Consider the following 24023-nt stretch of genomic DNA (forward strand, 5'->3'; position numbering starts at 1 on the left):
CCTACGCAAGAATGTATTCAAAGACTAAACTCCTACCACTTCTATCGGCAATGTACCAGACTGTATCCTTTACTGGAGCCCAGAGTGAGCAAGAATGTGTTATTGAGAACTCCAGCGCAGAAATAGGCTAAACAGTATGATGCTGGAAAATAAAACAAGACCGTAGAACTGGCTATTGAAAAATAACAGTACGAAGCTGAATAAAATGCATTTAGAGTAAAGTGCACGGGGGCTCAATGCTGCAAGCAACGGAATAAAATACACCCAGGGCAAAGTGCAAAAAGGCCTAACGCCTGAAGAAAACGCGTAAAGGATACATATACCTAACCACACTACACCCTCCCCTTGTCGGTAGTAAGTGGTTCTAATCAAACATTAATAATATGCCCCGGATAAAAAATATACAGTACACATTTCGACAAGTCCAGAGGACAGCAAAGCACAGAACCGTATTTAAATTTGAAGCATGTGACGGCAAAGCCGAATCAAAAATAATGTCAATTTAGACAAAAACCCAATGTCAAAGGGAAGCCACGGACAGCAGGATATCCTCCACTTCGGCAGACGTCAACACTGGAAAATCCACGCCAAAAAGTATCACGGAGCAGGTGTGTTCCAAAGCCCCAGAACCATTCAAGGCGGCACCCCGTGTAGGGCCTATGAATGAGACAATACCATCTTCCTCCAGGAAGGGAATCTCATAAACTGCCTCACGAAGCAAACGCAACCGCAGTGCACATGTCTGGGAATGAGCCCTAATCGGGAACATCAACAGAGTAGCATCAACCACTGGGGGGCGCTGCAGTGAGAGACAGAGAGTCAAAGCATGTTCAAACGAGCACCAGAGGCACTGAAACACGGGTTGCACACAATCCAGAACTGGCCGGAATGACAAAGACCAGTCACACTCCAATTGTTCCAGGAGTGTTGCTCCAAAATGCTGCATCATGCGTTCACGACACAGCTGCGCTGATGGGAGCGCCCATATTGGATCTTGACGTAGCGGGACAGCCATTGCGGAAGAACAACAGCAACAGCAAAACACCAGCCAATAAAGCCAAAGTGATCGGAAATCCCCCAAAGATGCTTCCGAAAATAGAATGAATAGCCGAAGGTATTAAACCGAATATAGAAGAGAAGGCATGAGCAAACCCAACACCAACGGCTTTGAAAAAATGTGCAATTCCAGCAGTGCTGGACACATTAAATATACGTCCCAAGAGTTCACCAAAGTGGCTCGGAAAGTTAGTATTTAAAAGGGACTGTATTTCCGCCGATGACCTTGCCACCTGAAGTGCGTAGGTCTCGCGTGCAGATGTGAGGGCCACATGCTTTTGAAACAATAGAGCCTTTAGTCGACTCAACTTGTCGCATGTTCTGGTGATATGTAGCGAGGGTCTACCCTACTAGTCCTGAAACCCCCCGAGGAGGTGACAAAATGTTGATGACACCCATTAGTGTCTATGGGCCACAATAACCACCTGCCAGGACGTGTCAATGAAGTATTGAGCGTACCATTCTGCACCCAGTCTGTAAGCTCACTAAACGTGGCATTATTATAATGTTGCCAATCTTTCAATTTGGAAGGGACAGGTATGCCAGGCATAGTTAACTCCTTAATCATCGCTAAACCTAAACAGCTAGTCTGTTGTACAGTGTCATTTAAAAAAATTATCTGGACAGGAATAATACACGCCCTAAACAATGTGTCCCTACCCCGCATTTGCCAATTTTTTGTCCCCCAAACACTTTTTAAATCAATTGTCTTGGACCAATATTCATAACCCTCAATTGATAATTTAGACACAAACAAATTTGAATACAACAATTTAGTATCAGTCAATAACATTTGCTTGTTAACATGCGGAGTTACCCTGAAATAATACGACTTGGCATTTTGTTGATGATGTCCAGAAAAATACGGCAATTTATCATAATAAGTTTTAGAGCTCCCCGTGGAGGAGTTGGGCAATGTTCCCATTGCATATATTCACAAATTGATTTAGGGCTACTGGCTTTATGAATAAAGTGGTGTCCATAATAATTGTAACAAAACATGTCACCATAATTATCTCTAAACTGGTAAGCATCTTTATTTTCAAAGACAGTATAATACTGCAATTCGGTCAACATAGAATCAACTATCTTCACATCCCAATCATCAGATACAATGCCTGGTATCACTATATCATTCATTGATAACTTTAGAACATACGGTATTTGAATCGTCTCAGTGGGACCATATATGTCAAACATTACTCTATCCCACACAATCCCATCCGGAATCGGTACGGCAGAAATGTTCACAAAGGACAAGTCTCTTCGAACCATGTGTGATGAAAAATGTGGTTTCAACACCTTCTCCACGTGCTGAACATCAGAGCGTTCAGGAAGAAAATGACCATGTATCACCAGAAAAAAGGTAACAACAAACCCCAGCCACAGAAAAAAAACCATCACAGTAATAAAAAGCCAAAGATAGTTCCAAGGAGACACAAAATAGGTACTTTTGAGCCTATACAACAGCTTACGTGGACCCAGGGCTAGTGTTGAAGAGGACAAAGAGTCCGACACGGTGTCTTCATTGTTATTAAAGCAGCCGGAGGCAGTTCTCGCAAATGGTGCAACCGAAAACAAAGGAGCAGATTGTGTCTCTCTCAGTGGGACGCTGTAGACAACACCTTCAGAAACATCAGTAGGCACAGCAACTTGATCAAAAGAATCCAAATTATTCACTGTCAGTGGAACAATCACAACATCATCTTCCACCCTCCCCAAGCTTGGAGAGGAAACAGTGTCGGTGCAAATCACCTGCAGCGGAACATCTTCCCCAGTAGTGAGAGGGATTCATGAACTACTGGGCGTTCCTCTTGGTCTGCTGTGCAGAATCGGCCACATGTTGTAACTTGACATTGTCGATGGAGACAAAGCGATTATCTTTGGCCCCTTGTAACGGTGGTAAAATCACAGTTCTTGTGCCGTGAATACCTAGTACAGGGACTGGCGCTCGATACGAAGGGCCAAATTCTTTCTTCACCGTGACCTTTTCACGCACCAGATCCCCAACTCTGGGAATCCAACCAGTAGGCGTTACTGGTTCATCCGTAATTCCTGTGGAGGCAGCACTGGCAGAGGAGTTATCATCACAAAATTGTTGTAAATCCTGCAAAACAGTGACACGATCATTTATGTCAAAGGGCGTTTCCGCCGCCTCCACACCAGGACCATCTAGATCAGGAACAAACATGCGTGTTCCAAACAGGCACTCATATGAAGTACGACCCCCCAGGGACCTTATAGGCAAGTTATTCAGTGCTCTCTGTACTCCATACAGGTGGGCTAGCCAGCTACGACCCGTACCTATAACTCTGGACGTTAAGGATTGCTTTAAATCGCGATTTAAACACTCCACAACAGAATTTCCCTCAGGATGAAATGGAGACGAGAACTGGAGCTGGACCCCCAATGAAGCCATGGTGTCCCTGAATGCCTTAGAGGCAAAAGCAGGGCCCTGGTCCGAATGAAAAGCCGCAACTGCATATGTATCGACAAAGATACGCAAATCTTTAATAACAGTCCGAGCGTCAGCCGAGCGCTGTGGTCAGACCCGCACAAATCTGGAGCATGAATCTACAGCAACCAATATATATTTGTATGCACTATCTGGTGACAGTGGACCACAATGATCCAAGTACACACACTGTAAATGTTTATTTGAAATCAGAAGTGGCGTCTGCTGCTGGCGTCTAGCCGTTGAAACTTTAATTTGTTGACAGATGTCACAACAAAGGACATACTGCTTCGTCTCTTTATAGAGACCAGGCCACCAATAACTAGCCTGTAAGAGTGAAATCGTGGCAGCCACGCCCGCATGTGCAGATGCCGCCCCCTCATGTGCTGCAGTAATTAATCGAGGTCGTTCAATTTTATTGGGCAGTTCATATACACCAACACCTGGGATTTTAACTACAGCGTTAAGCATACCACCCATGCAGTAATCATATTTAGAAGGGAATCCTTTAGGATATGGCGTGCTATCAGCCGTAGCCTTAATGGCAGCCAAAATCTCTGTGTCTGGTCTGGAACTCGAACGAGTTACTGCGGCCACAGTGGCAACTGCCACTGCCGACTTTGCGGCTTCATCAGCCAAAGTATTGCCAGTAACGTGTATTCCAACGCGCTGGTGTCCAAGTGTATGCACAACATGGACTTTAGGAAGCGTTTCTTTCAGATCCGCAACCTTCCCCCACAGTAATTTGTGTTTTATGTGTTACCCTTGGAATCTCTGTACCCATTCAACCTCCAGTAATGTAAATATTCATTTAAAGACCGAACACAGTAATAGGAATCACAAACCAGTAAAGTTAATGCTGCTGGATCCACATGTTCTAGTGCTAACAACAGAGCTTTCAGCTCAGCCAACTGTGCTGTACAGTCTCCCAATCTTTGTGTATAAGTATGTTGGGGGCAGAACTTCTCCCCCTCCATATGTCCGCTCACCACCGCACATGCAGCAGAATACTCCTGTTTAGTCCCAACCGCTGGTTGTGCAGAGCCATCGGTGTACATGACCACCTGAAATTGATCAATAGGCAATGTGCCAGCGGGAACTGGGTACTCCATTTCATATTGAAGAAATTCTTGAGTCTGCAGTTTAGGGTCAAATATGTAATCTACATCAGGGGCCGTCAAAGACGTTGCCCATTGTATCCATCGCGGGTGTATGCTTTCGAATTAGGAACACTCGCTTTTGTAACAGCCTCTAAGGCTGGAATCAGGGAAACAACAATGATGCGTTGGCCCTGGGCAAGAGGTCGTTCTTTAATCACAGCCATCTGTACAGCAGTGAGAATTTTCTCAGTCTGTGCAAAGCGTTGTTCGGCAGCAGAATACAAGTGGGACTTGTATGCTATCGGGACTGTCTCACCTTCATTGAAGGTGACATATGTAAATCCAACGGCCCCAGGTATAACCCTAATGACCAGATGTGTCTTATTGTCCTGTGTGTGTAAATGCTTTACTGCTAAGAGATCATTTTGCAAATCTCGAAGAATTTGTGTATGCTCAATCGTCCAAAATCTACTCTAAAAATTGGGACGAATCAATTCGTATAATGGTTTTATACGTGTAGCATAATCTGGAATGTAAGTTCTGCCAAAATTTAGAAATCCCAATAACGACTGGAGTTTTCGAATCGTATTAGGAGGTTGCAACTGGGCACATTTTTCCAAAAGTGTGGCGCTAAGCTCTTGCCCTCATTCGACAGCTCATACCCCAGGAATATGATGCTGAGGAAGGCAATTTTTGATTTTTTAAAATTAAATTTGTAGCCAATTTCGGCAAAACCCACAACAATGCGGGCTACCCGTCTCAAATGTTGTAGTAACTCATCATCTGTCAGATAGATATCATCAACATATGACAAAGCCTCAGGGTCCAACTCGTGTAAAATTTCAGTCACACGAGCCGAGAACAGTCCTGGGCTATTCTTATACCCCTGAGGCAGACGACAAAAAAATTTCTGAGAGCCATATTTTGGCAGAAGAATCCATTCGAGATGTCTAAAGTTGTTTTATATTTCTTACGCACAATATTATTCATGAGCCCTGCGCTGTGTGAATTTTGTATTGCATATGTGCGTGTATGTCCATTTAAATGTCTGTAATCCACCACTATCCTATAAGAATGGTCTGGTTTAGCTACAGGAAATAAGGGATTATTCATCGGCGAGACATAGGGTGCAATAACTCCCTGGTACTCCAACTCTGTTAGTATTTTCCTTACTGATGCCCTTGCCTCAAATTTTATAGCATATTGCGGTTGCGGCTGAGGTTCGCCCTTTATTGGAATTACATGATAAGGTAAATCCCTATCCCACCCCACATGATTTCTGTATAAGGCGGGTGCTTGTGCCAGAGCCCATTTGATACTATAGGACTCTGCATGTTCTACCGGAACAAGTGGTGAGAATGAAGGTGAAATGACCTCCTCCCCAACTGGACAGTCGCGAACAAAGTCTGGGGGCCAATCCTGTTCAGCCAGCAGGATGTCATATAATTTGACTACATGATCCCAAAAGATGGCGTTTATAGTGCGCGCAATGTCTCCTTCTAATTGCAAAGTTACTGTATAAACTCTATCGGGATCAGAGACACGCATATCTGCTGTTTCGACTTGTATGAAGTCATCAGTTGCTTTCACCTCCAGATGCTCTAGAAGATTCCGGCGAACTATTGTGACCTCTGACGCGCTGTCTAACAGTGCTAACGCCCATGTCTTGTTCTTCAAGAGAACTCTCTTCTTGTGTGGCATGTCTGACTGAGACTGCCGCCACCTTTTTCTTTTTAAATTGCTATTTTTGTTGGATCGGTTTCTCTTCTTTCTTGACAGAAACCTCTGTTGAGCGTTGTGATTCATGTCTCGGTTTCACGTACTCTGTTCTCCGCTCTGACCGCCCACCTCTCTCATTTCTCTTTTCCGATGAGTCCTGAAAGGAACGAGATTGGCGTGTATCAGTATATTTATATCTATCAGGCGTTTTCAAATTATCCCTGTTCCTTAGATTATACCTAGTCTGTGGGGTCTCCGGTCACGGAGATTCTCCCCTTTCTTTTTTAGGTGTTTGCTGTTTTTTCTCCCAGCGCTTCTTATTACCCTCAGGTTGCTGTATTTTAGCAGAATACTTACTATTTTTACCCTGCAACTGTGGTTTTTGTGGTCGAGCCCCTAGGCTATCACGACCAATACTCGAATATGTTTCCGCTATTATTCCCGGCAGCTCCCGCTCTTGATTAAGCTGCGGGACGTCTCGAAGACGCATACGCACCGCTAGTGCCACTGCCTCCCCTTTGAGATTACTCAATATAATAGAAGAAACTGCGGCAAAGTTGCCCATCAGTTGCATCCCTAAATCTAAGGCCGGGGCAGCCCCATATTCATCTTGAATTTGTTTTAGCACTTCTGGTAAATTCGCCAATGTGGACGTACTGTGTGCTGTGGTGTAAAGCGCGGCAAAAACCGTGCCACAGGTATTACAATGATCGATAGTAGGAACCATTCCATACGGCAAACACATCGTTAATATTCTATGTTTATCCTGAGGTCCCGTATGGGGAAATACTGCTTCCAGCGTATTCATCTTTTGCGCCAGCCAAAATGGAGTTTCCTCTCGTTTTGCTGGTACCTTACCCATAACTGAGTGTACAGTGGCCGGATTTATCCCCGGTACCACTGCATGTGGTTGTGCCGGAGCAGCACGCGCTGCGTTCGTATTTAATGTCTGCATCACAAACTGAACTGATCTTCTATATGTAGTCGCCAAGTCTATATATAAATGACGAACTTCAGCCACCGCCAAGTTAGCAACCGCAGGATAAGGTGTATATGTGGCCAATAAAGGCCAGGTAGGACCATCATTACTCAGCGGACCTAACATAACTTGTGCTACTGTGTGTGGGAGGGTGCCATCAAGCCAATTATGGTGTTCTTGATAAGATATAGGTATCTCTAAATATGCATACGCCCTGTACTGTCCAGGGACATTTGCAATAGTGTATTCATGAAAAGTGTTTGTACCCCCATCAACTGCTGGAAATACGACCCAAGAATAAAAAAGTTCTGTTCTATAGGCTGCATGGGCGTCCACCACAAAAGTGACCGGACCCCCATGGATCGTCAGACCATGTGCTATCAGATGTCCTGTGAGCGGTTGTCGCATATTAAGCGTGATGTTTACTACATGAGGATTCGCCATTATACAAACAGCACTGGGTCAGAGAAGGCACACCAGTATTGGGGTTTTCCTTTCAGAGTTCAAGCTTGAACAACGTCTCCGTTAACGGAACCGAGGAGTCAATATATATATGAGACCGAGAGAGTCAGCCGGACCCGAAAATTAGAGCCAGACCAATCGTTGGCGGCGCAAGTGAAAGAATGTGAGTTAGAGTGAGTGAGGGAAAAGTGTCTAAGGCCCAGATTATCAAAACTTCCACACGATGCAGCACAGCACCCACGTTGCTGCGTTGCATGAGAGAGGGAGAGCCCGAAAGCACTGTTTCTACAAAGAGATGGTTCTATCCTGCTCTCTGTGGTGCTGGCGCACGATTAGGCTGCCAAGCACCACACAGACACCTTTGCACTATAGTGCAAAGATGTCTGTGTGAGTCGAGCATAGGTTTATACTGGAAGGGTGCCCTTCCAGCACTAAATACCATGCCTTGTCTAACTTTAAATCTTTTCCTACTTCAGATGTGTGCTGTACAGTGCAGTACACACACAAAGTGGTAAAAGTTGGGACAAATAACATTATTTCTCCTTTTTAACACCTGTTTTAAGTGGCGTTTATTTTTTGGCACAAAACCTGGTCTACTATTATTAGTAGATGGGTGGTTGCATGGGAACGCTGATGTAGCACCCATGGAACACCCCCTTGACACAGAGTAATGCTTTGCACAGCTTTGTGTTATTTTCAGACAAATTTCAAGTACTAAACAGGTTTTGCATTGAAAGGTAAATTTAAAAACACGTTTTGCGCAGGCTTGTGTCTGTTAGACCTGTCATCCTTGGCGTGGTCTCCCCTGTCTTTTTTGCCACAGATTCCCATGTTTTGACTGAGTACTGGACTCTGTTTTTGCTGTTTTTGGTACTCTGGGCACCTTACCACTGCTAAACAGAGCTATAGTGCAAGTGATCCTGTGTAAATTGTATGTGTAATTGGCTTATCCCTGATTGGCATATTTGATTTACTAGTAAGTCCCTAGTAAAATGCACTAGAGGTGCCTAGGGCCTGTAAATCAAATGCTACTAGTGGGCCTGCACCACTGGTTGTTCCACCCACATAAGTAACCCTGTGAACCTGGCTCAGACCTGCCACTGCAGTGTCTGTGTGTGCAGTTTTTAAACCTTCTCTTTTCCTACATGGAAGGCACCCCTAATGTAGGCCCTAGGTAGCACCATGGGCAGCGTGCAGTGTATGTTAAAGGTGGGACATGTACTGGTGTATTTTACATGCCCTAGCATTGAAATACTGCTAAACTCAGCTTCCACTGTTGCAAGGCCTATCTCTCTCATAGGTTAACATGGGGGCTGCCTTTAAATATCATTAAAGTGCAGTTTCCCTTTGAGAGCAGAGAAAATGTGGAGTTTGGGGTCTCTGAGCTCATAATTTAAAAATACATCTGTTGGTTAAGGTGGTTTTTAGATTGTTAGTTTGCAAATGGCACTTTTAGAAGGTGGGCATTTTCTTGCTTAAACCAGTGGTTCCCAACCTTTTGACTTCTGTGGACCCCCACTTTATCATTACTGGAGCCGGGGGACCCCCACGGAATTTTTCTTGGAATCCAGGGACCCCTCCACTGAGTCATTACTGAAAGCTGGGGACCTAATCTGTTATTATTATTTATTTTTCTAAGCAGTCCCGGACCCCCTGAAGAAGCTTCGCGGACCCCCAGGGGTCCCCAGACCACAGGTTGGGAACCACTGGCTTAAACCATTCTGTGACTCCGCTGGTTTGTGGATTCCCTGTCCGGGTCAGATTGACAGTTGGGCTGTTGTGAATTCCCTCTAGACAGTGACACAAATGGAGCTTGGGTGTAGCCTGCATATCCTGATGAGGCATTTGAGCTAGAGTGGAGGGAGGAGTGGTCACTTACACCTGAATGGGCTGTGTCTGCCCTCTCGCAATGCAGTCTCCAACCCCCTAGTGTGTGTCTGGGGCCTGGCCTGGGCAATGCAGGATCTTGTGAACACAGAGACTTTCCACCGAAGTAGGCCTACTTCAAAAGCAGAAAGAGGTATAAGTATTGGACCCAAAACTCCTGAAAATTAGATCACTTCTGGATTCAAGAGGAACCTCTGCTAAGGAGAAGAGATGAAGAGCTGAGGAGAAGTGCTGCTACTGCCTGTGACTGTGTTTTGTTGGGCTATCCTGCAGTTGCTGCTTCTGCCTGTGACAGGGGACAAGACTGGACTTTGTTGTGCATTCTGACTTGAGAATATCTCCAAGGGCTTGAATTGAGCTTGTCTCCTGTTGTTGAAGTCTCAGGGCCAACAAAGACTTCCCCTGCAGGATCTGGACTCTCTGGAGAGACACCTGCCCTGCCAAATGGTGCCCCATCCAGTCCCTGGGCCCTTGAAAGGTGAAGTTGGTGGAAAGGGACTGAAATCCACACAAACACCGCCTTGGGGGGAAATTTTCGATGCACCATCCCCAAAACGGCTGATAAACGACGCGCCGCGGGCCTCACAGCTGAAGTCGACACTCTACCTGCATCGCGGCTGGAAGATCGATGCATCGCGGCTGGAGAAACAAAGGGCAACACTCGCTTGCAACTGCTGATAACGACCAAACCCCACACAATGTGGTTTCCTAACATCGTGTGACCGGCTTTCGAACGCAACATCGCTGGGCGTTAAAAATCAACGCAAGCCTGCGCGGTCCTGAGGTGCCCGTCCAGAAAGCGACACATCGCTCTCTTGCAAGGGAGAAAAACGATGCATCGCCGACCCAACCGGAGAAGAAACAACGCACACCTCACTTGCGAGTAAGGAATCGACGCATCGCTGACTTTTCGGATGCACGCTCCTCCGTGTGGCTTTATTGTTTGACGCAAACCAGGTACTTTGTGCAAAAACAACGTTTCCATTGTTCTCTATGGAGTAAGACTCTTATTATTTTGAAAATTAATATCTTGACTTGTGTATGTTGGATCTTTATCATTTTGGTCTTGTTTCATTCAGATAAACATTACCTATTCTCTAAACTGGTGTGGTGTCCATTTTGTAGTGTTTTCACTGTATTACTGTGTGTGTTGATACAAATACTTTACACACTGCTTCTGGGGTTAAGCCTTTCTGCTTGTGCCAACCTACCAAAGGTGTGAGCAGGGGTTAACCAGATGTGTTTCTCCTTTACCCTGTCTAGAGTGAGGGTCCCCGCTTGGACAGACTGAAACTGACTGCCAACCATAGACCCCATTTCTAACAGTGTCACATTTGTGACAGAAATCCAGCACAAAATGTTTGTTAATCTTGGCCTAAATGTGAGAGAGAATGAGTATGAGTGAGTCAAATTTAAATATAAATGTGGTGCACTCCTGGGCAGTATTATGCCCCACCACTTTCATAGATCACCAGCAGCCACTGAAGCCAATACTAACTGATGACAGGTGGCCTAACAGCCTGAGGTGCTATGGATCTCGGGAACAAAGTTTGGGTTTCAATGCCAGCGTTAGTTCAACATCCTGTGATCCTGGGCAAATCATTTAATCTCCCTGTGCCTAAAAAAAAAATATTTTGTGTAAGGTAATCTGATGCTCATGTAAAGCATGAAAGATGTAATTGGTAGAAAAGTCTGGTCATGGCCTTTAAAAAACAAAAACTCTTACTTCCCTTTTTAGCATTTATTTAAAGCTTTTTACCCACCACATGGGGAGTAAGCACTATATAAAAACAAATTCAAATCAAGACATTTTGTGATTTCTGCCTTGTTTGCTTGAAAGCACAGGAAGATGGCAGAGATTGCCTTTGAAGTGCAGACACAGGTGGTCATTCCAACCTCAGCGGTAAAAGGCGCTTACTGCCAGACAGAAGACCGCCATAACACCGCCGCGGTCGCGGTAAACCGCCACGGTCATTCTGAGCCACACTAGGCAAACCGCTAAAATACCGCCATCCACAAAAGTCCGCCACACCAAAGGTCAGCGATAAACTGGCGATGACCAAACCTCCACCGTCACGCCAACAGAAATACGCCCATGCCATTACGACCCACGAATCCACGCGGCAGTCTTTCAACCGTGGTATTCTATTGGCGGTACACACCGCCGCGGTCGAAATACACATACACCTACAAAACACTACCACATTGGACAATTCGAAATACACACACCTGATACACATACACACACCACTCCCACACACCCAATACATTATAAAACACACACCCACATCACCCACAAACCCTTACGACCAGAAATTTCGAACGAAGACCAGAGAGAGACACCACAATCTACAAACAAGCATCCACAGGCACACAATACCAATACCCACAGAACTTCCACGCACCTCACACAACACACCACTAAATAGCACCCCCCCTATCACTACACACTCCACCCCACACATCATCCACACCACCCCATGGCACCTCAAAGACACCCCAGGTTCTCAGATGCTGAACTCAGGGTCATGGTGGAGGAAATCCTACGAGTAGAGCCCCAGCTGTTCGGGACACAGGTGCAGCACACCACCATTGCCAGGAAGATGGAGCTATGGCAAAGAATAGTGGACAGGGTCAACGCTGTGGGACAGCACCCAAGAAATCGGGATGACATCAGGAAGAGGTGGAACGACCTACGGGGAAGGTGCGTTCCATGGTATCAAGGCACAACATCGCGGTACAGCGGACTGGCGGCGGACCCCCACCTCCTCCCCCCGAATTTACAACATGGGAGGAGCAAGTCTTGAACATCCTGCATCCTGAGGGCCTCGCTGGAGTAGGCGGAGGAATGGACTCTGGTAAGACTCATCTTCATTACTTCATCCCCCCCACCCCACCTGCATGCCAACTCATACCCCCACCCTCACCCCCTTCACAACTACCCCTTGCAAATGTCTCACCATCACAACCCACCCATCCCAAAACTTAGCCCTGCATGCGGCCCCAAAGCATGGACACCCATCACCAAAGCATGCCCAATGCACGTACCCATCACCACCCCCCCCAAAACACTGTCACAACAGCCCCCACAAAGGAATGCCAGCACTGGGGTACACTGGCACCCACCCATTGCACGCCATTGGCACACACAGAAGCAATAACCATACTTTTATACCCCTGCAGGACCCGAACGCCAGGTCACCGCGCAGGAGGGTCCACAAATGTCCCCTCCACTCCCAGAAGAGGACCACAGTGATGACAGCAGCTCTGTCTCCCTGGATCTAGATGACCAGCCCGGTCCATCGGGGACCTCTGGCCAGTCGGTTCCCCTCAGACAGCCACAGGCCACAGCACACCTTCCCCCCTCTGGGAACACCAGCACAGCACCCACCCAGCGGGCCCATACCTCTGTCCCCAGGACACGTCAATCAGCAGTGTGTCCACCACTACAGGGAACCCAGGCTAACCCACCACCCCAACAACAACAGGGACCTGGGGGCAGTGGTAGTAGGCACACGGTCCAGGGGACGGAGGCCCAAGGAAACAGGGGAACTGGGAGGGCAGCTGTGCGACAGGGGGTGGACAGGCCTAGGGAACCCACTCTCCACGAGGCCCTCTCCTCCATCATGGGAGCATACCACCACTCCCAGGAGACAATGGCGACGGTCCTGGACAGGTTTCAGGAAATCCAGCTTCTGCAGGAACAACAGTATATGGGGTTCAGGGAGGAACTGAGAAACATCAGTACCGCCATGGGTACCATCGTAGTGGCCCTGAATGAGTTAATCTCCACATTGCGGACCACTCTGGCACCTCAAAGGGCCCCTGACACTAGCATGGACCAAGAACTGGCTACCACCTCTGCCGGGCGCTAGTGGACAGGAGGCCCCGACAGAAGACCAACAGGCCACCAGAACCCCACCCCCTGCAGAAGGAGAACCACCCCGCAAGCGGGCCCTGAGATCCAGGAAGAAGACAGAGTAACATGTCAAGACCCCCGCCAGCAAAGGATACCGCCCTGATTGTCATCCCACTGTCCCACATTGTCACCCTGTCCAACCTTAAACTGCCCCTGCTCCACTTCCCACAGGCATTTGGACAATGCACCTGTGAACCTGATAGTCTGGACTCTGCCATGGACAATCCTCCACCATCACCCCTCACCGATTTGCAACCACCCATCCAAATTAGAGCACTTGAATAAACACACTTATTGCACATAAACAATCTGGAGTCTGTCTGTGATTTTAACAAATGTATTAGACATGACAGTGCCAAAATTGTTATTCACATAGTGATGCCAAAAAGCCGCTGTCACACAGCTGTAGTCCATGGGGAAACTAAGCAGATGTCACGCAGTGGGGTCCACAGCTCTGAAAACGGAAGGGAAATTCACAACACAGTTACCATACACTGGGGGAAAAAGTCAGACAGTAGAGAGGTAGGAGTCTTTAAGTAAATGTAATATGCCGGTGTGTACTCTTACCTGTGTGTCACTGAAAGTATTACTCTATTACTGTGTTCCTGTTGTCTATGTCGTCCTCTTCGGCTTCCACTTCTTCACTCTCCACAGGCTCCACAGCTGCTACAACACCACCATCTGGACCATCCTCCGGCAGAAAAGGCACCTGGCGGCGCAAAGCCAGGTAGTGAAGCATACAGCAGGCCACGATGATCTGGCACACCTTCTTTGGTGAGTACATTAGGGATCCACCTGTCATATGGAAGCACCTGAACCTGGCCTTCAGGAGGCCAAAGGTGCGTTCGTTCACCCTCCGAGTCCGCCGATGGGCCTCATTGTAGCGTTCCTCTGCCCTGGTCCTGGGATTCCTCACTGGGGTCAATAGCCAGGAAAGGTTGGGGTAACCAGAGTCCCCTAATAGCCACACACGGTGCCTCTGGAGTTGCCCCATCACATACGGGATGCTGCTATTGCGCAGGATGTAGGCGTCATGCACAGAGCCAGGGAACTTGGCATTAACATGGGAGATGTACTGGTCTGCCAAACAGACCATCTGTACATTCATCAAATGATAACTTTTCCTGTTCCTGTACACCTGTTCACTTTCTCTGGGGGGTACCAAAGCCACATGGGTCCCATCAATGGCACCTATGATGTTGGGGATATGTCCAAGGGCATAGAAGTCACCCTTCACTGTAGGCAAATCCCCCACCTCAGGGAAAACGATGTAGCTCCGCATGTGTTTCAGCAGGGCAGACAACACTCTGGACAACACCTTGGAAAACATAGGTTGAGACATCCCTGATGATATGGCCACTGTTGTTTGAAATTACCCACTTGCTAAGAAATGGAGTACTGACAGCACCTGCACTAGAGGGGGGATCCCTGTGGGTTGGCGGATGGGTGACATCAGGTCTGCCTCCAGCTGGGCACACAGTTCATGTATAGTGGCTCGGTCAAGTCTGTATGTCAGAATGACATGTCGTTCCTCCATTGTCGACAGGTCCACCAGCGGTCTGTACACGGGAAGATTCCTCCATCTCCTCGCATTGCCAAGCGGACGGTGCCTAGGAAGGACAACAGCGAGCACAGAGTCAATCAACCCACAGGTACGTTCCCACAGCTTGCACACAACACGATCCACTATGCATTGAATGGTGTGTATGAGTGTTGTGGAAAGGCCTAGGTATGTGTGACGCAGTAGAAATTAAGCCATGTGGGCCCTTAAAATGGCGGCTGCCTGACCTGTGAAGTGTGACAATGGGATGTGAGGTCAATGCGCTGGCGTGGCACACCGTGGCGGTAGGCGGTCGAAGACCGCGGCGCAAAGCCGCATTGGTTCACATTGAATCCTATGGGTTTCAGGAGCCAATGACGAAGTGCGCCGGCGGTCGCGGTACGCACCGCCGCGGTACGCACCGCCGCTGGCGTGACCGCCATTTTCTATCTGCTTAATCACTCGATACCTGATCTTCCACAGGAGAGGACCTACACTGCAAGTGCTGCTGTGACCTCGGTCTGGAAGAGACAATGGCTGCTGCGACTGGGGAAAGGGCCCCTGCCTTCACTTCTGAAGAATTGGAGAAACTCGTGGATGGGGTCCTCCCCCAGTATGCGCTACTCTACGGTCCTCCAGACCAACAGGTAAGTACACTGGGACCATGCTTTGTGGGCAATGCCTGGGTTGAGTCGGGTGGATGAAAGATGGTGGGGAGGGGAGCGATTGAGTCATGCATCAGACGACAGATGAGAGCATGTGCCACATGGCAAGGGTGGGGATGGGGGGCCACTCACATTGAGCATGCAGAAGGTGATGACAATTTTTCTCTCCCTGTACATGTCACATAGGTCAGCGCCCACCAGAAAATCGCGATTTGACGTGCCATCGCCAAGGACGTCCGGACCCTGGGGGTCCACAACAGACGGGGCACCCACTGCCGGAAGAGGTGGGAGGACATCCGCCGCAGGAACAGGAAGACGGCGGAGGCTCTGCTGGGGATGGCCTCCCAACGTAGGAGGGGTGCCAGTCGTCAATTGACCCCCCTGATGTCCCGGATCCTGGCGGTGGCCTACCCCGATTTGGATGGGCGCGTGAGGACATCACAGCAGACACAAGGGGGTGAGTACAGTCTCATTCTGGTGACTTTGCGCGCAGTGGAGGTGTCTGGGTGGAGTAGGAGGGCTGTGGGTCTCCCTAGGCCAGGGCGAATTCTGTAGGCTAGGCCCCTCCGTAAGGCATGGCCCTGTGCCCCCGCCCCCCACCTCTGTAGGGTGCCAAGTTCAGGTATCCATGGCCCTGTGTCATCTATGTGTGCAGTTGTCGTAGATAGGCTTGTAGGCCATGTCCCACGGATTGCGTAGTGGACCCCAAGTGCACGGCGTAGTGCAGGGGGCTTCTGTGTCTGTCTTGTCCGCCAACGGTAGCGGTAATCCATGCACTCAACATGTCTTCATTTCTCCCCCCCCTTTTTTGTGGTCTTCCTGTTCATGTGTGCATCAGCATCATCAGGCGGAGGAGAAGTGGCATCAGAGCACGAGGGAGCTGCATCTCACATGGCCATGGCGGGCCATGCAACTGAGTCGGATTTCACCAGTGAGACGGAGGGGAGCTCCACAGCGGGGACTCGTGCTGATGTCAGTGGCAGCGACTCGTCCTCTGAAGGGAGCTCCCTTGTGGTGGCGGCAACATCCGTGCCCCCCGCAACTACAGGTACAGCCACCACCCAGCGCACCAGCACCGCCCTCCCAGCAGCCCCTCAGCTTGCGCCCCGTGCCCGCTCACCCAGGAAGGTGGGCATCTCCATCGCCCCAGGCACCTCAGGCCCTGCCCCAGTCACCCCTGCTGCCCTCAGTGAGGAGGTCATTGACCTCCTGAGGACGCTCATTGTTGGGCAGTCTACCCTTTTGAATGCCATCAAGGGTGTAGAAAGGGAGGTGCACCAGAGTAATGCATACCTGGAGGGCATTCATTCGGGTCAGGCTGCCCATCAGCGATCGTTCAACGCTCTGGCCTCAGCACTGACGGCAGCAATTGTCCCTGTCTCTAGCCTCCCCCCTCCAACTTCCTCCACCCAGACCCAATCCCCTGTACCTCTGCCTATCCCAGACACACCTACAGACCAGCCTGCACACACCTCAACACCCAAGGGAAGCTCATCCAGACATAAGCACCACACATCACACAAGCATTCACACAAGCAACATCCACATGCAGACATACCAACAGCCACTGCCTCCACTGTGTCCCCCGCCTCCTCGTCTCCCTCCTACCTCCCTGTGATGTCTCCACTCACACTTGCATGCACAACATCTTCAGCCACTATGTCCATCACCAGCACACCCACCAGAACACTCCGCACACGTGCAGTCACCACCCCCACTACCATGTACACGTCCCCTGTGTCCTCTCCCAGTGTGTCTGTCACCCCCTCTTCCAAACCACACAAACGCAAGCAGCCACCCACCCAACAGCCATCCACCTCACGACAGCCTCCAGCCCAAGCACCTGCACCCAAAGACACCAGACTTCACACTCCTAAAACCACATCCTCTTCCTCCACTCCCATACCCACTACACCTACCCGTCACTCTCTTTCCAAATTGCTTTTCCTTGCCAACCTTAACCTCTTTCCAACAACTCCCCCACCCCGTCCATCTCATAAGACTGCAATCAGCACCTCAGCCACCACCAAACCAGGACCTATCAGGACTGTTGTCCAAGGACTGTGGAGTCCCCCACCCTCAAGGGCAACAACTCCGGCGAGGAGCCAAGGCACGCCCAGCCCACCCCCAGAAAAGCAGCCAAAAGTGAGCAGTGCCCGGCGCGAGAGGCCACGGACACCAGGGACCAAAATCCCTACCCTGGCTCCTTCTGGAAGTGGGGTGCCACCTGGCACACCGCCAAAGGGGTCAAAGGGCCACAGACGACCAGGGAAGGGTGGGAAGGGCAGCACGCCCGACAAGTCCGGCAGCAGGCCAGATGCCCAGGTGTGCCCCACCAGCCCCCTCCCAGGTGTGCAGGAGGACACCCAGAGGCCCGGTACGGCAGCCCAGGAGTGCTGGCGAGTGACACCCATGCCTGGGCCCTTTCAAACAAGCACCGCTGAACTGGGCCCTTTCAATCAAGCACCGCTGAACAGGGCACCTTCATCACAAGCACCGCTCCGCTGGGCCCTTCATCTCAAGCACCGCTCCGCTGGGCCCTTCATCTCAAGCACCGCTGCGCTGGGCACCGCCGTCTCAAGCACCGCTGAACTGGGCACCTTCATCTCAAGCACCGCTGAACTGGGCACCGCCGTCTCAAGCACCGCTGAACAGGGCACCGCCGTCTCAAGCACCGCTGAACAGGGCACCGCCGTCTCAAGCACCGCTGAACTGGGCACCGCCATCTCAAGCACCGCTGAACAGGGCACCGCCGTCTCAAGCACCGCTGAACAGGGCACCGCCGTCTCAAGCACCGCTGAACAGGGCACCGCCATCTCAAGCACCGCTACGCTGGGCACCGCCGTCTCAAGCACCGCTCCGCTGGGCCCTTCATCTCAAGCACCGCTCCGCTGGGCACCGCCGTCTCAAGCACTGCTGAACAGGGCACCGCCGTCTGAAGCACCGCTCCGCTGGGCACCGCCGTCTCAAGCACCGCTGAACTGGGCACCGCCGTCTCAAGCACCGCTGAACAGGGCACCTTCATCTCAAGCACCGCTGAAATGGGCACCGCCGTCTCAAGCACCGCTGAACAGGGCACCTTCATCTCAAGCACCGCTGAACTGGGCACCGCCATCTCAAGCACCGCTGAACAGGGCACCGCCGTCTCAAGCACCGCTGAACAGGGCACTGCCGTCTCAAGCACCGCTGAACTGGGCACCGCCGTCTCAAGCACCGCTCCGCTGGGCACCGCCGTCTCAAGCACCGCTCCGCTGGGCCCTTCATCTCAAGCACCGCTCCGCTGGGCACCGTCGTCTCAAGCACCACTGAAAAGGGCACCGCCATCTCAAGCACCGCTGAACAGGGCACCGCCGTCTCAAGCACCGCTCCGCTGGGCACCGCCGTCTCAAGCACCGCTGCGTTGGGCCCTTCATCACAAGCACCGCTTCGCTGGGCCCTTCATCTCAAGCACCGCTCCGCTGGGCACCGCCGTCTCAAGCACCGCTGAACTGGGCACCGCCGTCTCAAGCACCGCTGAACAGGGCACCTTCATCTCAAGCACCGCTGAACTGGGCCCTTCATCTCAAGCACCGCTGGCCATTGGCGGAAGGGGCAGGCCCGCATCTGTGTCGGGCAGGGCTGCACGAAGCACTCTGGGCACTAGTCCCCCTCCAGTACCAGTGGAGACTGTTATCCACTTGAGAGACTGTGGCTTTGCACTCCCCAGGATATGGCAGTGGGCAAGCCACCCACTGTAGAGACTTGTGAGACTGTGGCTTTGCACTCCCCAGGATATGGCAGTGGGCAACCCACCCACTGTAGAGACTTGTGAGACTGTGGCTTTGCACTCCCCAGGATGGAACAGTGGGCAACCCACCCACTGTAGAGACTTATGAGACTGTGGCTTTGCACTCCCCAGGATGGGACAGTGGCCATGGAGGCCCCTCGTGGATCTGGCGTCGTGTACTCATGTAGCTGAGGTGCCACCCCCTTCCCTTCCCCCTGAGATGCCTGTAGTTTTTCTATCTGATGCCCCTGAAGTGTTCTCTCCGTTTAGGTCAGGTATCTTGTGTGGGCCTTGCCCATGTGATTTGGGCCCAGTGGTCCACGGACAATGACAGCTAGAATTATCGGACTTTTAATATTTATGTATATATTAGTTTTAAATGTGTGATATTTTTATAATGCAATGATCCAATATATTCGACTGTATATGATCTATTCCTTTTGTCTTTGCATTCTTTCGGGGGGGCTTGGGGGTTGTAACAGTGATGTATTGCTATGCATTGATGTGTGTGTTTTAGTGGGTGGGGGTGGGGGTGGGTGTGTCGCGTATGTGTGTCCCCGTAATATTTTCTCCTCCCCCCTCCCCTGTGTCGTAGGTGCAGTACTCACCATTGTCTTCTGCGCCGGCGTTCGTGCTCCTGGTAAAGGAGCAGGAATACAATAGCTGGTAGGATGTGTAATTCGGGTTCCATGCTGTCCAGATTCCTCGTGGGGTGTATGGAGGTGAGCGTTTTCGGTTTGAAATGTCTGTTTCCGCCGTGTTTTTATCGGCGGGGCTACCGCCCCGGAAAAGGTGGCGGATTGGTGGGTTGTGATAGGGTGGGCGGTACATTGTCTGCCACCTGTCTGTTGGCGGTGACCCCCGCGCTGTTTGTTTGTCCCACCGTGGCGGTCGGAGTGTTAAAGTGGCGGTCTCTGTTGGCGGTTTCCGCCAGGGTCAGAATTCCATTTTTTTAACTGCCAGCCTGTTGGCGGGTTAGCCGCTGCTTTAACACCGACCGCCAGGGTTGGAATGAGGGCCACAGTCTTTCATCCCAGCTACCAGCGGTAATGGCCTAGCACTGTCTCTCTTTAAAAATATGATCATCCGTAAAGCGCCTGCCTTGCACAATTGGAACCCCCACTGTGAGGTTTTTGTTGTCCTTGAAGTTGTGATTCATCTGTGACCCCTATTGCCTCCTTTGAAACAAGATAAACTAAAGTTGCCTGTTGGAGAAAGAGAATGTTGTGACACTTTCTTCTCCACCCATACTCCGCCCAGGCTTTCCCTGGAACAGACACCCACAGAGCTGCAAACGTGCAGCCCGGGCTGCGGTACACGATGGGAGAGGCTGAAGCCCCTTCAGTCTAAAGAGTGTTGCAGCCCTGCTCCTTCCAGCCAAACCTCCTGCCTTATTCAGTAAAATCTCCTATTTATTCGCCCTCCTGTTTTATTCAGCCAATCCTGCTTCTTTCATTCAGGGAAACACGCTTTATTCAGGCAAACTTGCTTTATTGAGCTAAACATTCTGCTTTACCCACCCAAGCATATTGTGATATTCTTTCAAACCTACTGCCTTATTCAGTCAAACATTCTTTATTCAGTCTAACTGTCTGGTTTGAGCGCATGATCCTCCAGTTTTATTCAGCCAAATCTACTTTCTTTCGCAGTGCTCCGTCTTTATTCAGTCAAACCTGCTTTATTCATCTAGTCTGCCTGCTTGCTGTAACCAAACCTACCATTTTAGCTTCCTGCATCCATCCCCGGTCCTTGAAGATTTTAGAACCTTCTTCGATCTAATGGTGCACTCGATTTCCATCTTTACTCCAAAACATTTGTTGTTTTTTTTGCATTTGTAATTAACAACTAGTTATTCAAGGTTGTGCTGCTATGTTACAATTTTGACACACATTTGTTAAAAATCATGTCACATGTCTCCTTGAATTGTTGCAAGCCCGAATGTTTACATAGCTGATACTGTGTATCCAGGTAGGATCCAAGATTCTCCACGCACCTAGACCATCAGTGGTGGAGCCTGAGTTCCACAAATGGAATTTCCCAGCACACTAGAGGGGTTCCTGAATTGCAGATACTGATGCAGGATGTAATGCTGACGAATTCACAGTTCACTGTCCTCACCTGTCCTCACAAGTATCTCCACCCTTCTTAGCTGACCCAATACTCATAGGCAGCAAGAATTGTGTAATACAGTGGAGCATCACCTGCTTCATAGTTACTGTCTATTTATTTCCTTACAGACATGGACGGAGATGTCTTTGTTTTCCAAATGAATAATCGCCGCTCCTACGTGGCCCTGAACCCGCTGAAGGAGGAAGCACTGCACAGTTTCACAATATGTTTAAGAACTTTCACTGACAGATCAGGAAGTTATGGCCTCTTTGAGTTCAGATCCAATGCACCTTATAACTCCGAGATCACTGTTTTGAAAAGCTTCTACAAGTCATACATCCTGACTGTGGGAGGAGAGGCGGCAGAATTCGTCACACCGGACGTCATCAACCAGTGGGTGCATCTGTGCTTCAGCTGGGGATCTGCAAATGGAACTGCACGGCTCTGGTTGGACTTGCATCCTCTACCAAGGAAAGGCTTGAGCAAAGGATATATCCATCAAGGGACGCCATCCATTAAACTTGGGATGAGAAGGGATAATCCATCCAATGAATACCAACAGTACGTTGGTGAAATATGTCACGTCTCCATGTGGGACTATGTTTTGTCAAGAGATGAAATCCAAGACAGCATGTTTTGGTCCAAAACCTTTCCAATGGGAAATATTCTGAGTTGGAGAAATTTGACATACAACTTAATAAACAATGTAGTTGTTGAACCCTTTTAAATCCTTTTAAATCTACTTATATTTTTTAGCAATTACTAGACAATTGGAATAACTCGATTGGCTACCTGCAACCAAGTGCCGGTAGCAGAACCAGGGTTCTGGTGAGGTAAGGGATTGACGCAGTCTTAGGATGCAACCTATCCATGGTGTGGAATTACTGCAGTTTGCCCCAAAAAACATTTCTATGTAAGGTGAGTGCCACATGGTAATTTACCTGCAACATCCCGCTTCATCGCACTATTACTGGCTTTGAGCATTGCCGGTGAAGGGAAGTTGATATTCACCCAAATTTGAAGAGTCCTTGTGAACATTATGAACAAAAAATACTGAAGTGTTTTTTGAACCAAACAAGACCCTCTTAGCTCAATATTTCATTATCATCAACCCCTGCCCCACTTCCAAATGTTTTGTTCCAGCTTTGGGTATAAGCTTTACTTTTGTTTTCTAAATGTCTATTACAGTAACTCCTTTGGCCAACCAGGTAAAATACCCAGTAATAAAGTAAAGCCATGCCCCTGATTGTTAATTCTTTTGTTCTTGTAAAGCAGGAAACCTTAGTTGAGTTTTTTTCTGTGGAGTTACTACCTCATAGTAAGGGCCTAATTAGGATTTTAGTGGATAGTTTTCTCCTTCACAAACCCTATGAATACCTGGATATCCTGTCCTCTCTATTGCAAGCATTATTCCATGGCGCTCGTAATCCAGTGGACGTGTCATGTGTCACGTTTGTGACTGAGTATCCCACCAACCAAGCTCTAAATCAGACCCTAAAGCATTAGAATACAAAGAGTCAATGTTACTGTTTTGTTCCTTTGCCTATTGACTGTTGTTTTCAGTATTTCCACCAGGCAGCAGTCAGGAAGTGTATAGTTCATGCACTCCTATGTAAAGCAGCATTGGTGCAAGAGATGAAGTAAATGTTTTGCACCTTAGTTTCCCTGAGTAATTTGCAAGTCCATATTAAAAAAGGTTAATGCACAAGGGCATAAAAAGGTGCGAACTGTGGGGAGCCGATCTAGACCTTGGCAGGCTGTGTCCAGTCCGTCGGTGTAGCTGCGGACATTACCTCCACCTCCCTGACAGACCACAGCCCTCCAGATTTAGAGATGACTGTCAGCCTAGTGGTCCCAGTGCTTCATTTTACTGTACTGAACATTTGGTTGATGACCACAATCGGTTTTGATGGCTGTGCACCAAACCTTTAACATATTTCTTGTGTTTTTCATACACCAACTTCGAAAGTGGGACTTGAAGAACAAGACACAAATGACCTCCACAACCTGGGAACTTTCTCTCAGGGAGCGGCAGTGAGTGGCAGGGGGGCTTTAAAGTTTTTTCTTGGCAGTCACGGACAGGGAAAAAGAGACATTATACCATCCACCCAAATTAGGGCTCGCGATGTAATGTCCTTCCCTGATGACCACCGCCCTGTCAGACCTTTGGACAAAGTCTTCCATCAACAGAGCCAGTGGGGGCTACGTCACTGGGCTTCTTAAGGTCCACCTTTCACTAAATGAGGAGAAGTGACCGAGAGTTTGCTGGACGAGATACTCCATTGTGTACGTTACGAAATACCCGGTCCTCCAAACCTAAATCAGGCACTGAGTTTCTCTATTTTACCAGCATTTACATAATAATG

The 24023-nt window shown here is 49.2% G+C and overlaps 1 protein-coding gene across 1 annotated transcript; it reads left to right on the forward strand.

The window, feature by feature from the left end:
- Positions 1–21787: 21787 nt before the first annotated feature.
- LOC138267061 (mucosal pentraxin-like) lies at positions 21788–22384 on the forward strand. The gene has a single exon (XM_069215908.1). The coding sequence runs from the start codon at positions 21788–21790 to the stop codon at positions 22382–22384; it is 597 nt and encodes a 198-aa protein (XP_069072009.1).
- Positions 22385–24023: the final 1639 nt, after the last annotated feature.

Source organism: Pleurodeles waltl, chromosome 12 (genome assembly GCF_031143425.1).
Source record: "Pleurodeles waltl isolate 20211129_DDA chromosome 12, aPleWal1.hap1.20221129, whole genome shotgun sequence".
Classification (NCBI taxonomy): Eukaryota; Metazoa; Chordata; class Amphibia; order Caudata; family Salamandridae; genus Pleurodeles; species Pleurodeles waltl.